This window comes from Nomascus leucogenys, chromosome 17, assembly GCF_006542625.1.
Source record: "Nomascus leucogenys isolate Asia chromosome 17, Asia_NLE_v1, whole genome shotgun sequence".
Lineage (NCBI taxonomy): Eukaryota > Metazoa > Chordata > Mammalia > Primates > Hylobatidae > Nomascus > Nomascus leucogenys.
In genome coordinates, this window is record NC_044397.1 from 8,758,192 (window position 1) to 8,771,798 (window position 13,607).

The 13,607-nt window shown below is 36.0% G+C and overlaps 2 protein-coding genes across 9 annotated transcripts in view; one reads left to right on the forward strand and one right to left on the reverse strand.

The window, feature by feature from the left end:
* The window catches only part of SUPT3H (SPT3 homolog, SAGA and STAGA complex component), a 551,049-nt gene that overhangs the window by 536,952 nt on the left and 490 nt on the right, over positions 1-13,607 (reverse strand). For all 6 annotated transcript variants that reach the window (XR_004026555.1, XR_004026554.1, XR_004026556.1 and 3 more), the window contains exon 2: positions 1,707-1,807. Coding sequence is in view for 2 of the 6 variants with exons in the window: in XM_012496574.2 (XP_012352028.1) it covers positions 1,707-1,807 (101 nt within the window). In the remaining 4 variants the exon portion in view is untranslated. The remainder of the gene's footprint in view (positions 1-1,706; positions 1,808-13,607) is intronic.
* Positions 1-13,607, forward strand: part of RUNX2 (RUNX family transcription factor 2) — a 225,183-nt gene that overhangs the window by 34,191 nt on the left and 177,385 nt on the right. The gene's annotated exons all lie outside the window — the stretch shown is intronic.

Sequence of the window (13,607 nt, forward strand, 5' to 3'; positions counted from 1 at the left end):
GAAAATTCCCAAATTAAAAGTTTTAAAAATACAAAGTAAATCAATGAACCAGCTCTACAGAAAAGAATTTTTTCACCTTACACTAAACCTTTTAAAACATGCTTAGTATTTTTAAACATAATTAACATAATACAACATAAAATATTCTTAATATAAAGCCACTAAACTATAATGAAAAAAATAAAACTAATCCACAAAAATGTATATAAGCATAAACTCTTATAATTTTCTGTAATTTAAAATATAGGCCCACTTCATACAGTTGCTAAATATGTCAAATTTATTGGCATCTCATCTGAAAGGTGTAATCAATTTTTGGCTTTAGAATATTTTTATAAGAAATATATTATTTATATTAACATGTAATAGGTTTACTACTTTTCAAGTTAATGCATAAATTTCTTTCTTTTTAAATTCTAAGTAATTCTGGCCAACATGGCGAAACCCTGTCTCTACTAAAAATACAAAAATTAGCCGGGTGTGGTGGCACACCTCTGTAATCTCAGCTACTTGGGGGGCTGAGGCAGGAAAATCGCTTCAACCCAGAAAGTGAAGGTTGCAGTGAGCCAAGATTGTAGTGCCACTGCACTACAGCCTGGGCAACAGAGTGAGACTCTGTCTCAAAAAAAAAAATTTAATAATAAATTCTAAGTAATAAATATTAATAGATATAACCCTCATAAACAAATATTCTTCAGGATCTTCAATGATTAAAAGTATAAAAGGATCCTAAGGCCAAAAAGTTTGAGAGCTCCTGAACTAAATGTTTTCAATGTTGTATAAAGTAAGTTCATCATGCAATTATAAGGCATATACCCAAACTCATTTTACCTTTTAACAGTAATCATCACGTAGTGATGTTAATTCAACTATGAAGGCTATCAATTTAGCCACAAGAGGAAGATACTTAAACCTTCAACAGATACATTCTTTTAAACTACCTGATAAGTCATGAATAATGTATCCACAGGAAAAGAAGAGCACTATAATATGTTGTCCCCCACCTTATACAGACAATTGTCTCCTGAACCAATACAATGAAAAACTACTATGTGTCAACAGACATTTCTAATAAATATGCTACCTCTTATCAAATCAAGAGATGTAGTTTCACTTAATGCAAGAAACCAGAAATCAAGCTGAACAGAGCCTTAAGAAACCTTGACTCTGCAATTTCCCAAAGATTGAATACATCTCTTTTGTAAATGCTCTAAGTTTTTCCCCAATGTTCTGAAACACAGTGATTTCAAATATTATCAAAACTAAAAACTAATTTAAATTAGGCATACTGAATTATTACGACAGTTGAGAAAAACTAAGAACTTCCATGTGAAAACATTTCAACTGTCCGAGAATATAATCAGTCTCAAAATTTCCTAAATCTATAAACTAGAATAGAAATAAACAATACATAACACAGACACAGGCAAATAATAATTAGGGCAAATGTGTCCACATGATTATTCATTCTGTCATTTATAAAGATGAACCAATACTCATTTTTCAAATACAGTACCACTGTAGCATTTTTAACCAATTTTGCCTCTACATACAGCAATTTAAAATGTTACCACAGTATTTCATTTTTACTTGATTAATAACAAATTATTTCCAAGTTAAGTTTTATAAGTGTTGTTATGTCTATTGTCTTTCAACACAAATAAATTTAAAACAGTAATAGCAATAGCATGCAAGGACATACTTACATCATACTCTGTAATTCTGTTGCAAAGCTTATAGACTTCCCTGTACTCCTTCCACTACTTGAAGTTGCAGTAGACATTGGACTAGATGCCGTATTATTCATCTAAATAAAAAGGAGAAATAAAGCTTACAAAATGTACCTAGCTTTAAGTAAATGCAAAAAAAAAAAAAAGAAAGCAAATATAAATTACTTCAAAAAGTAGAGAAAATTTAAATTTCTGATTTGTTTTGCATAAAACTGACTCACTTACACTTAATGTTCTTTATTAAAATGAAATAGCAAGGTGGAAAAAAACTACTCAAGTAAGATGTCGGCCAATTGCTCACTTCAGTGATAAATAACTTTAGCACCTATTTTACAATAGGTAATGTAAAAACAGTATTTATTAACTAGAGCTCATCAGTTTTCAAAATGTGCTTCAGGGAGCCCTATGGTTCATCAGCAATGCTTCAGGGCATTCCAGATGGACCCCAAGCACAACACACCCCCAGTTTCATTCAGGAACAACCCTGATTTTTCTAGTTGATATATGAAGGTTCCAAGTAAGATCTCATTTAAAGAAACAATTCCACAGCTGAAAGATACAAAATTAGAAAACTACAGCATAATCTAAATCCTATTTGAACAAAAGCCTAAAATACAAATAATAATGTCAATAGATCAAAAGCATTGTGATATTTTATAATCCTATGGGTAAATAACTTACTCAATTTAAAATGTGACATTTTTCCCAATAAAATTAAGGTGATGCATAATGATAAAGTGGGTGCCAATCCTAATGTATGACATTTTATTTAATGCATTAAAAAAATTAGCAAGATTTAGTCAAAAAAACATTAAAATAATGTCATGAAAGTAGGTAAACCCTCATCTATTATACTATTATACTGGAAGTGCTCAATAAACATTAGTTATTATTTCATATGCTTGCATAAACTTTGCAAAGCTGTACTTTTCCTCAAAATATTTTTTGCAGTTTCTAAAAAAGAATGTAAGATATTTAGAACGTATGATAAACTAAAGCAGTGCAGAGGACTTTTAGTAAACTAAGAGGGCAGGTTCTGGAGTCAGACTGCCGAGATTTGAATCCCAGCTCCGCTCCTTTGCTAACTAAGACTTTGGGCAAGTTACCTAACTTCTCTGTGCTTCAGTTTCCTCATCTGTAAATGGCAATGATAATCTCGCCTTCTTAGGGCTGTTGTGAGAATTAAATGAATACATATAAAAATTTAGAGCAGTACTGATAGCACACAGTGAATACACAATAAATGTTAGCTATTATAATAAACAGACCTTAAGAACTCCCTCTTCCATTAAGGCGGAAAGTTAAAGAAAAAAGAATTCCCCTTATCTGCTAAAACCTTTTATATAAATTTAGATGTATTACCCTTTCTTCACAATCACACAAGTTTTTAAAACTTAAACATTTTTACTAAAAGACCTCTATGCAACTATACAAATATTAAGTAGCTTCTTTATAAGTTGAGTTTTCACTGATGACATCACTACAACTACTAGTCACTTGGGCTCAAAATCTCAGGCACTACCTTTGACTCCTTCTCCTGCATCTTACAATTTGTAAGAAGTCAAGTAAATTCTACTTTCTGTATGTTCTCACATCCTTCCCCTCTTGTTCTACTGCTATGGCCTTCTAAAAACTCTTAACTACATCTTCTATCTCCATCTCAGTTCATTCTCCATACTGCTGCCAAATTTATCTTCTTAATATATCTTTCTAATCTAACCACTCCTGTGGGTAATGATAAAATTCATAAAAGGAACCTAAACCAGGGTCAAGGGCTGTGATGGAAGGGCTGGGCCCCACGAAAGAAGGTTGGGGAAAAAAAACCTACTACAAATCACTGATAGAGACAGGCCTTATTTGAAGCTTTTGAGAAGGCGACAGGACAAAGATCTAAGGCAAGCAGCACACTAACCAGGTAACTAGGTTTGGAATATCCCAATATCCCTCTGGTCTAGTCTGAGGGCCCTAACAGCCAGGCCAAAACCACTATACCAAGAAGGCAAGAGCACAAAAAGCAAAGGAAAACAAAAACGTTCCACTGAAATTGAGCCTGAAAACCAAAATTCTAAAACATATGAAGAACATAATGCTAAGAAAGACCATCCCTTTTTTTAAGCCTAAATTTGTGCCATTGTTTAAAAAGACTTTTGGAATAAGTACTTTTCTCTACGAATAACACAGGAAAAGAAACACAACCATTTGAGACTCGGATTAAAAAAAAAAAAAATCACAAGTCCAAGACTGGGGAAAAATAGGAAACCAAGGACTTCCCTAAATAGTCCTGCAGAATTGGGACAAAATGTGAAAAAAGGGAGCCTGGATTTCTCAAAGACCTCAGGAAATGTTCCCTTGTTGTCCCAATAGAAGGCTGACAGAGCTATCTTGGAGAACATGTTAAACTCAAAGAGTAAGTGGTAACCCCAGCCTCCAGAAAGTTATGATTTGAGTTGACTTGTCTGATTTGACAGACATGCGATTATCCTATGGTCAAATGTCCTGAGACATTGCTGGAGCAATCTGCTCCTTTTTCATTTTCAAATCCAGTCACCAAACCTAGTTTATTATAACCATGATCATCCTTTCACAGTCAAGTCAATTTTTATATCAAACAGGTATGAATAACATTTTTCTTGACATGATGAGCTGATAGGTCATTAGACTCTTTAAAATAATTATTTCCCATACCCACATTCTGTTTGATGATTTAGATAATTAACTTCTTTTGACATTAACTTCTTTACACATCAAAGTCCTATCATTCCAATGCTCTATTTCCTTTCTTCTAGACGTTAAAAAAGTCTGTTAAAAGCAGAAGCACTCAAGTCAATTTTCACTAATACAGTTACTGTGGAACTGAAAACCTACTGTAATCTTCTCAATGGGTTAATGTCCTGCAGTTGTTTCAGCTTTCAATTGAAAATGCATCTGTTTGCCATATTTTACAAAATGAATTCAGATGTGCAGATTGGGACCTAGATTATTTCAACATGCCAGAGTTTAAATGTGAACCCAAGGAATAAGTTCATATCTGATTAATAGTATTTAAACCTGATCATTAAGCTAATAGCTAATACTATAACACACCTGTAAAACTGTGTTCCAGAGAAGAAAAACTGGCATTTACCTTTTAATTTAAAATGAAGGAATTTAAGGATACACCCCTTCCCTCAGAAAATATTGCTACCAAAAAAAAAGTTTTAATTGTAGTGAAGTTAATCACAAAAAATGAGTTAAACAAAATGCAATGAACATGCTACTGGGTTTCTAGTTAGATCTCATATTTTGGGGGACTAAATGAACACAGAAGAAATACATTAAACATCTTTAAGCTTAAAAGACCTCAAATTGTTGAGAACCTTATTACTAGTTTCTGCACCCTCCAAACATCATCAAAATCTGGACTGTGAAAACTATCAGTCAATCCATTAATTAAAAGAGAGAAGTTTTAATCTTTTCTTCTATATTGCTGAAGAAAACTATTTCAGCAGACCTATGTACTGATTTTGAGCATCTACAGAGTTTCAATTCCAATGATAGCCTGAACATCCCACATAATATAAATAGAAAACTTTTATAATTAGAACATTTTTATTTTCATAAAATTCCAAAGGCAGGAAGCAATTATGGTTAAGCCAACACTATTATACACTGCGTTTTAGTTTTGTTGTTTAAAAAAATATCAGGTTACATCATGATCTAAATTTCTTCTGATGTGAAAAATAATACCAAATGGTCAATCACTGAGAATGCAAAAAATTAAAAATTAAATACATAAAATATCTATAAAAACTTCTAGACCTAGTGTTTAGAATAACACAAAGGTAATCTCAATATATTAATATACGCCCCATTTTAAGTGGACTTTGGAAGGTATTAAAAAGCCTGGTTTATAAACTTATCTCAAATCAGTCCCACCTGACCTCCCCAGCCTCCTTTTCTATAGCAAGCAAATCAAACTTTCACTATCTCCAGAACCATCCCATGTTCTTTTGAACCTTTACCCCTACAGTTCTCTCTACTTGCAATACCTTTTGAAACAATACAGTATCTCTCAACCTACCCACTCTACTGACCTAAGCCCATCTCCAAGAAACCCTCCCAGATATGTAAACAAAGAATTCTTTCTCTGACATCTATTTTAGTTTATATTAGTTTAATATTAAATTACTTTAGTGCATACTAATTATTTTAGTTGAATAAGCCTCTGTCCCACAGTGAATCCCTCCCCCAGCTATGGACAGTTGACATCATCTTCTACTTCCAGAGAAATAAAAAGCTATCATTTAGTCATTCCCTCCACTCTCCTTCACCAAAGACAGTGTATCGTATCCTCCCTTAATTCCCTCCTCTTATAATAAAGACACCCTCCTATTTAAAGCCAACACCACTGCTTTGGATTCTTCATACCTAAGTATTTACGGGGCACCTACTACAGGCCAAACACCGTTCTAAGAGGTAGGGATATAGTCGTGACTAAGTCAGACAAAAAGAATACATTATAATGCAAGAGACAAGCACATAAACAAATATAATTTGAGGAAATAACAAATACTATGAAATAAAAAAAAAAAGTTGATTTCAACTAGGAGGTGGCATTTAATATAAGATCTGGGAGGGAGCTCTGGAGAACTTCCCAACAGAAAGAACAGCAAAGTACCAAAATCCTGTGGCCAGTGTGGCTAGAAAGATATGAACACAGGGGTAGCAAGAGGGCAGATCTTATAAAGCCTTTAGGCCACAGGAGTTTACATTTCACTTGAGTGTAATGTGAAGCTATTAGAGAATTTTGAAAAGGGAAGTTACTTGAAATGTTTTAGGTTTAAAAAGATAACTCCAGCAGCTGGGAGAATATACTATATGGAAGCAAGAGTGCAATCAAGAAGACCAGTTAGGAAGTTATTGAGGTTGTGCAGACAAGAGATGACAGTGGCTTGAATTAGTTTAACAAGTGGAGATGATGAGAAGTGGTCAGATTTCCAGAATACATTTTGAAAGCAGAACTGATTTGCTGATGGATTACACGTGGGGTGTGAGAGAAGCGCAATCAAGGATGACTGAATTCTGGAGCCTTAGAAACTGGTTGAATGGTGGTGCCATTTACTGAGATCCAGAAGACTGGGAAGGAAAAAAAAAAAAACAGTTCAGTTGGGCCTATGTTAAGTTTGAGACAACTATTAGACATTCAAGTGGAGATTTTCCAAACCTGCAGAAGCTTTGTGAGAGATGTTGTAAAGCAGAAAACTGAAATAAAAGCCATGGTCACAAGATTTTTGTTAAGAACGATAATTAATATAATAGAACTTTGTATAAGGATATAAGGACCAACTAATCTCATAAGTTCAGTTTCTCTGTCAGGAATAATTTATCTCACAGGATTCCATACAATGGGCACTAAAAAATATCTGAATTGAAAATATCTAAACACCCTGTAAACATGAAAACTACCCCCATCCTTTCTCTCTAGATGATAAACAGCTAAAACTGTGCATTACATATCCTACCTGAGCATCTTTTTGAAGACATAGGAGCCCAGTGACAGACTGCTCCAAGACACAGGAGTTTCTAGCACATTCTCCTTCTCTAGTCTCACATTGTTTCTATTCCATATGCTTTCATATCCAGTACTCTCACAGAAAAATCGAGTTTAAAAAAAATTTTCTTTGCAAAAATAGTCCCTAAAGTGCACTGCAAATGTGCCTATCAGATTATCCTTAAGCCCTGACAAATGGCACATAGCACACTTACTTTTCCAACATTAAAACACTGTCGTTTTTACACAAACTTAAAGAGTTACTTAATGGTTAACTTTTGAGATATTTGGAAGATTTTGGCAGCAATTATACTCCTAACAGTAAGAGGTAAGTGTATTTGACAAACATGTCAAAAAAATAAGCAACTCCCTTAAAAATCAAGACTCTCTTCCAGTCTAGAGTCACATTTCAGAAATATTAAAGCTTATGAGAATTCCGCATTAAACATAAACAATTTACAAAAATATCTGATGTGTTTAAAAACAGTTTATGTGACCAAAAAGAAAAAGGACTGGGGGATTTACTGCAGGCATGTAAAAAATAGATGAATTTGGAGTTTATAAAGGGTGCTTCACCAGTATTAGCTGACTTTTTTTTTTCACAATTACCCTACAAGACAAGCATGCTCCCTCTACCAATGAGGAAACTAGGACTGGCTGAAGGTCACAAATCCAATAAACAACAGGCTTTGATCCCAGATAGCAGATAACCTGAAATATTCAGGCCATTTAGATATACTATTTTTTAATAAAAATCCTCTCATTTTAGTGCTTTAGCTTTTTCATTAGTAAAAGATCTCTATCTCCTAAAACACTAAAATATTGTGAAATTACTGAAAAGTTGTAAACATAGCAGTCAGGGGACTTACATGGTCATTAAGTTATCTTGGAGACTGATGACTTTAAACACTCAGTTAAGAAATTCTTTTGTTTAAAAGAAAATCTTAGGTAGACGGATAAGCAACTATAACAGACAAATATATATGCAAATTGGTGGGAGGGAACCAAAGACATCTGAGCAGACTTCAGAACTACAGTTTGAAAATCACTAATTTCCTCCAAATCCCTCATTTTTCAGGTGAGGAACTGAAGTCCAGAGGGGTTTCTTGAACTGCCCAAGGACACACTACTATTTAGTGATACAAGCTGGGACTAAAACTGAGGTCCCCCGACACCTGGTCCAGAGTTCTTTCTACTATACATCAAAGAATATACAAATAAAAGTTTATCATAACTAACCCAAAAGGCCTCCACAATGTGTATGTCACAGTGAACTGTGTTGTGAAATATTAGTATCTGCCTATGTCAAACCACAATGGGAGCAGTAAAGAGCTAGGCTCTGGAGTTAAAATATAGGCTCTAACACTTACACATGACCTTGGGCAAGTTAGGCCACCTCACTGCCTCAGTTCCCTCATCTCTAAAATGGAGATTAAAATTACTTCTCTCACAGGTTACATAAAATAACATATGTAAAGCCCTTAGGAAAGTGCCTTGTACATATAAGGCATTTAGTTCATGCCAACGATGATGATTAACTCATGCAAAAGCATAGCTTCTTGAAAATATATCACAAAAGATTATTGTTAAACATGTATATTCTCAAAGAATGTTATGACTAAGAGTAGACCTTTAAAGACTAATATGAATAAAGTGAAATATACAGAATTCAGTCATAAAACCACTATAGCATTTAAATCAGCAAAAGTACATTTCAAGATTTTTTTAATGATTTATATTTTTGTTATTTTAGTTTATAAAGTATATTCACATAAATTGTTTCAATTTACTGTCCTGTGAATTCAACAGCATCTTTTCAGTAACTCCTACATACCATACACAAAACAGAGTACTATTTTCTTTTTGAGACAGTGTCTCTCTCTGTTGCTCAGGATGGAGTACAGTGGCACAATCTCAGCTCACTGCAGTCTCCACCTCCTGGGCTCAAGCAATCCTCCCACCTCAGCCTCCCAAGCAGTTGGTACTACAGGCACGAACCACCAAGCTTGGCTACGTTTTTTTTTTTTTTTTTTTTTTTTTTTTGAGATGGAGTTTTGCTCTGTCGGCCAGGCTGGAGTGCAGTGCACGATCTCGGCTCACTGCAACCTCTGCCTCCCCGGTTCAAGCGATTCTCCTGCCTCAGCCTCCTGAGTACCTGGGACTACAGGCATGCACCACCATGCCCGGCTGATTTTTCTGTAATTTTAGTAGAGACAGGGTTTCGCCATGTTGGCCAATCTGGTCTCCAACTACTGACATCAAGTGATCCACCCACCTCAGCCTCCCAAAGTGCTGGGATTACAGGTATGAGCCACCACACCCAGCCTGTGACTTACAATATTATTTGTAAAAGAGAACTGTTTTCAGTAATAGTGCCTATTATACACTATCTATGCTGTTACACAAAATTTACAGTACAATTTTTGCAGGTCACTCTTCGGTGGAGGTTGTAGGTAGACAAGATGAGACAAAACCAATTCAATATAAAAATGTTTGTGAAGTAAGATGGCAATTCTTAAATGTAGTTCTCATTTGATGCCACCAACAGTCCCATGAGAAGACGGGATGAGGTTGGGTACTAATTCCATTTTACTGATAAGGAAATTGAGGCTCTGATATTAATAAGTTAAATACCTTAACTGAAATGACAAAAGAATGTGCCAGAAAAGGGCAAAAGCTAGGTTTCCAGAATTGGGTCTTAGTGCTCTGTTCACCAACCCACAGAACATCTCAGAACATTATTATCACTCCTAGATTATCCAATAAACTTAAGGCTACAGCAGCTAATAGTTACTGAACTGCACACAACCCATCACATGAGTTATTTAAATTAACCTCTTACGAACCTAGAAGCAGACACCATTACTATCTTCATTTTATAAATGAGGAACTGAGTATTCTTAGGAAGATTCAATAATTTGTCCCAAAACACATGGTTAGGAAGCAGCAGAGTGAGAACTCAAATCAAGTGTTAGAGCCTCAAAAAAATATTTTACCCACTTCAGTATAAACTTAATATAATAACGCATGTGGCTGAATTATTTTTCATTAAGTAAACTGTAAGGAAAACCCTTCTTTAACATTCTAGTACATAATCAGATTTCTGACAGATTTCACTATTCAACCTCACCATAAAATAAAATCAGTGTTATTTCAACACAAATACTCAATCTCTTGATTTGACTGACATAGACTAACATGCAGTCACCCCCACCAAAAGATAATTTTCTTCCAGAGGCAACCAAAACTCAAGCTGCTAAAGGTTTCTATCCAAAGCAAAATTTTAAAATTATCAGTGGCTTAAATGGGAAAGTCACTTGCTGGCCTTATTCCAGGTATCTATTATTTAGACACAAAAACAGTAATTTTGTCACTGTTCTAAAGTATATTTCTGGCCGGGCGCGGTGGCTCACACCTATAATCCCAGAATTTTGGGAGGCAGAGGCGGGTGGATCACTTGAGGTCAAGAGTTCAAGACCAGCCTGGCCAACACAGTGAAACCCTGTCTCTACAAAAAATACAAAAATTAGCCAGGCATGGTGGCGTGTGCCTGTAATCCCAACTACTCGGGAAGCTGAGGCAGGAGAATCGCTTGAACCCAGGAGGGGGAGGTTGCAGTGAGCTGAGATCGCACCACTGCACTTCAACCTGGGCAACAAAAGCGAAACTCTGTCTCAATAACAATAATAATAATAAAGTATTTCTGATATTGCAATGTGGTTAATCATCCTAAAACTATATATTACAAGTTCCAACAAGGCTAACAGTAGAGTGACATTATTATGTGGTCCCAATTCAAACATTTTTGATAGTGAAAGGGGTTCTATTAAATTAAATAATTGTGCGGGCCGGGCGCGGTGGCTCACGCTTGTAATCCCAGCACTTTGGGAGGCCAAGGCGGGCGGATCACGAGGTCAGGAGATCGAGACCACGATGAAACCCCATCTCTACTAAAAATACCAAAAAATTAGCTGGGCGTGGTGGCGGGCGCCTGTAGTCCCAGCTACTCGGAGAGGCCGAGGCAGGAGAATGGCGTGAACCTGGGAGGCGGAGCTTGCAGTGAGCCGAGATTGCGCCACTGCACTCCAGCCTGGGTGACAGAGCGAGACTCCGTCTCAAAAAAAAAAAAAAAAAAATTGTGCTGGAACAAGCAGGCTTTATACCACGACTGTCTCAGAAAAATTAAGATATTACAGTCACCCATAAAAAGCACCCCATTCTGATTTGTATATTATGAGCTATTCTCTCCATCTGATTTAATTCATGAGCTTTAAGTTATTGTTCCAGATCTAACAATTAAGACCTTAAGACCAAGAGCAACTTTTTTTTTTTTTTTTTTTTTAAAAAGACAGGGTCTCCCTCTGTAGCCCAGGCTGTAAGCCTGGCCTGATCATGATTCACTGCAGCCTTGAACTCCTAGGTTCAAGAGATCCTCTGGCCTCAGCCTCCCAAAGTGCTGGGATTACAAGCATGAGACAACGTGCCTGACCCAAGGGCACCATTTTACAGACATCAGGCCAAGGTTAAGGGTGCTACTGCTACCTATAAAGGTTTTTTGTTTGTTCTTTTAGTTTCATTTTCAAATTTGACTTTATATACACTTGCTTTAAAAAAAAAAAAAAAAAACAGATACCCATATTTCAAGGAAAGTAATTTTGTGAAACATCTATTACCTAATTTCACTTATCTCTCCAAAAGATTTGGATAACCACAAAACTAGTTCTAAAATGTCCTAATGCTCAAGAGTTACAATTTTTCAAATCGCTTTATTACATAAAAGGTTAAAAAAGAAAAAAACTTGAATAAAAAGAGCTGGAAACTTCTCACTGAAAACCAACCAAAGTGGTAAAAGATAGTAGAAACCGACAATCACAAAATAGTACAATAATGTTTAAAGAAAACTCCAGTTAATACTGTCATAGCTCTCTGAATCTGGCATTAGCTGTACAACCTAAGAGACAACGTTTTGCTTTAATTTGTCAAGATGTAAATAAGTACTAACAGACCCATGGTCTGAACTGCAGTATTTGAATGAAAGGCATTATTTGAATATAATTACAATTCCCTATGGCAATAAATGTTCCAAAGAGCTGGCTTCTCTGATTTAAAACTCAACCATATCAAGACTTGGAAGGACTCTCAAAATCTAAATTGTAGACCTGTGCTGTCCAATGCAGTAGCCACCACTAGCCACATGTAGGTATTTAAACGTAAATCAATTTATTAATTTATGAATAAAATTAAAAATTAAGTTCCTCAGTGACACTTATGACATTTCAAGTGCTGAAGAGCCACTGTGCCTAGGCTACCACTAGTGCCTAAAGGCACAGATTACGGAACATCTCCATCAAGGCAGAAACTGCTAGTGAAAAGTGCAGCCCTAGACTTAGGCACACTTCCTTCGTTCCAATGTCCCGAATATCCTGAGATAAGAAACTTTCAATATCACAGTGAAGTGCATTCCATTCTTGCAAAGTACTATCACGAACTGTTTCTCATAGGCAAATTCAGCCTCTCTGAAACATTCACCAGAAATTCCCCAAGTTCTGTCCTTCAAGTAAATCTTTGCAGGGCGAATTTAATTCCTCTTCCAAAGTCTGCCCTTCACATATACTAAGACCCCAGGTCCTCTCCCTCCAAATACATACATACATACATACACATACATATATACACACATATGTATATACATATATATATACACACACATTTCTTTCTACCGAAATAATTTAACATTTCTATTAACCTCAAGGAGAAATGCTAATTTACCCACGTGTACAGTAATACTATGTCCAGGATCGTCTGAGTGTCAAATATTACATATCACTGTCTTCATAACTTCACTCTCACTTGTGAGACCAAGTGTCCTGATTCTCTGAGAAGATAAGGTCACAGTCATTCCGAACTCCTAAAACATGGACAGCAAAAGCAGAGCTAACAGGTACTGAGCAGCACCTGGCGCTGTTCTAAGCGTTTAACGTGTATTTTCTCATATAATCCTCACAATTCTGAACTAGGCTATAAGATCGCCATTTTACAGATTAAAACAAGGCAAAGACAAGCTAAATAATTTCCCCAGGGGTCACAGACGTGAGCTCACCCCACAGAGAACACAGCTGATATTTTCCTCTTTCTGGATGCTACACTCCCATTAACTACCTAACTCTTCTCTCGCCGTGCCATAAAGCAACAATTTCCCTCTTTAGTGATTCCTCCGGCAGCCCCCACACTACCTAAACAACCCGCGCACCCCGCTTCTTAGCACAGCCCAGTCCCCCTCACCCCACGCCCACCCGCCAACAGGGAGGAGTCGAGAGGCAACTCCACGCTCCGCAGCAGAACCAGGG